This window comes from Penaeus japonicus, unplaced genomic scaffold (assembly GCF_977035675.1).
Source record: "Penaeus japonicus unplaced genomic scaffold, GWHDUDI00000001_assembly GWHDUDI00000009, whole genome shotgun sequence".
In the NCBI taxonomy this organism is placed as follows: domain Eukaryota; kingdom Metazoa; phylum Arthropoda; class Malacostraca; order Decapoda; family Penaeidae; genus Penaeus; species Penaeus japonicus.
In genome coordinates, this window is record NW_028234411.1 from 22,352,061 (window position 1) to 22,354,560 (window position 2,500).

At 36.0% G+C, this 2,500-nt stretch overlaps 1 protein-coding gene across 1 annotated transcript in view; it reads right to left on the reverse strand.

The window, feature by feature from the left end:
• The window catches only part of LOC122252538 (uncharacterized), a 4,515-nt gene that overhangs the window by 965 nt on the left and 1,050 nt on the right, over positions 1 to 2,500 (reverse strand). The window contains exons 2-5 of the mRNA XM_043015050.2: positions 2,295 to 2,403; positions 1,836 to 1,980; positions 945 to 1,011; positions 46 to 188 (exon numbers count right to left, since the gene is read on the reverse strand). Of these exons, the coding sequence (XP_042870984.1) occupies positions 46 to 188; positions 945 to 1,011; positions 1,836 to 1,980; positions 2,295 to 2,403 (464 nt within the window). The remainder of the gene's footprint in view (positions 1 to 45; positions 189 to 944; positions 1,012 to 1,835; positions 1,981 to 2,294; positions 2,404 to 2,500) is intronic.

Sequence of the window (2,500 nt, forward strand, 5' to 3'; positions counted from 1 at the left end):
TTCCACTGACATAATTTCGTAGAAAGGCCAAAAATACCCACTTACGTCAAGTCAAGTAAATAATCAAGAGGAAGGCCTAAACCAAGAGCACTTGACAGGTTCTGTGCAAGTGTCTCCAGTTCTGTCACTTCTTCCTGCAGTTCCTGTACGTCTTCCTCCGTCAGGGTCTCAGGGGTTGTCTCCTCCTCCTAACCTCCGGAAGAGTACTTATCATTAGTTGTTTGATGACAGTGAAATTTTACGATGTATTAAAGGATGTTACTGATTTTTTTTTTGTTTTTATCATGCGATATAGATTGGACAGATATTCATTAAGAGAGCAAGAGTCATTAAAAATAGTTATCATTTGTGAACTGAAATACGGCAACAACTTTACAATAGCAGGAAATAGAACATCCAAGGATTCTACAAGTTTTTGTTGTTTAACCCTGCAACATACTAAAGCAATGGTTGTAGACTAAACAGCGAAGGGAAAAACGGGGAAACAAAAACCTTGTGCAAGAAATAAAGCGAAAAGGCCTTCGACATATTCGCATATTTTCCTATATTCGTATATTTTCGTTGTTTTGTTTACAATTAGTCCAGCAGGAATCCTTCACATGGATTACTAATGAAACAGGCCCTTACTCATGAGATGATGAAAGCAGAAATATTTACAGAAACTCTTAATTCTGTATGCTACGAACACAGTACGCAAGGGTAGTCACAAGTCCGGCTTTCAAATATAACACAAATGGCAGAGGGAATCAATATGTACAACTAATCCCGAATTGTTTTGAAAATTTTCTCATAATTTCCATCCTCAAAATAACTCTTAGAAGTATTCATTTGATTTCCTTGGCCTTAACAACCTTTGAATAGATTACACATTCTCTTAGTGTTGGTCTACTAGCATCATCACACCTGTTCATCAGTCATTTGGATGTCTGTCTTGTCTTTCTCACCTTATCCAAAAGCTGCAGAGACTGGAACCTTCTAACGAGATCTCTGCTCTTGCACTCGTATTCAGCACTGCAAAAGATGTTCTTGTTTATTACTTTTGTACACAAATACATCTTGAAACAAAGCGTTTTCACTTTGTTGCACTCACTCTCATCCTTTCTGACTTTTAGCAAGTAGTCATTATAAATAGGTCTCTTGCACAGTTTAATGAGAACCATCAGATATTTGTAGATGACTCAAAATACCCCAACAATCCTCCCTGACTTTTTGTTGCCTTCAGTATGCATATTGTTTTGCATATATATATATATATATATATTTTTTTTTTTTTTTTTTTTTTATCAAAAGTGGAATCACTGACAAGGAAAAAACAAAAAACAAACAATAACCAACATATTAAAAATCAGGGAACTCTTCCATAGATCTTGTTTGTGTTATTTAGCGACACAAGATTAGGACGACAGAGGGAATCATCGCTAATATGGATGTAAATTACATTTTATATTCGAAAGGGTGTTAATTCGCGTGGAGAGGAAAGTTCTGCCGTTAATGCTATTTCCATGTTTAATTTATATGCTGATATCAGTGGCGATGTATTTTAAGCGAATGTGCACTATACAGAGTAGGGAAATACCTGATGTGCATATTCAACAATTCCTGAATGATATACAAGACGGTGTTGAGTTGATAGTTGCTAAATTTCCCTTTATAAGGTGAAATGCTAATGTATTTTCATTATTGACACCCAAGGTTTCCCTGAGAATTACACCCACGGCTTAAAACCTCTAATCTAGCCTGTCATCTAATCGCATAATATTTATATCGAACAAAATATCGAAGGCCCCCTAAAAGAAATAAAACTAATATACAAGAAAAAAACGTAGAATACCAACACCCTATGCGTGGTCTGCTCTTGGATGGAAGAGGTGAGAGCGCGAATGGAATCCAGCTGATCCTTGTAGGCTCTCAGCTGTTGGTTGAGCTCCTCTGCCATCTCCAGGTGAAACTTCTCACGCTCCCTTGCTTCCATGTCTTTGCCTGGAACATTATTATGGATCATTAACCTTATTTAACTACTTATAAAATCTCAAATATATCAAGTCATTCGTCCACTTTATAATGTGAAAAATTATATTTTAATATCATCTGTCACATGACTACTCTCTAGAGCATACAAAATATAGGGAATACATTCCAATACATTCCTTGACATAAAAAAAATATATGAACATTAGAGATTGTACTCATCTGAGAAGCATATTACAGTTAACGATAAAAGTTAACCCAGAGATCACGTGAAACCAAAATACTTATCAATTAAAGATACGACAAAATTTGTACAACAGACCAACCTTGAAGTTTATGGAGTTCAGCATCCAGCTCAGCAGTCTTAGCTCTCTGCGTTTCTAGGACTGCTTGTAGTTCATTCTGTTTAGTCTCAGCTGCTTTCAACTGCCACTTCTTCCGTCCGAAATATATTCAATTGCAAGTTAGTATTTACTGTAATAACTGTATGCTGCAACAGTTAAGCAAAACTAGTATTTGTACACTACTTCTG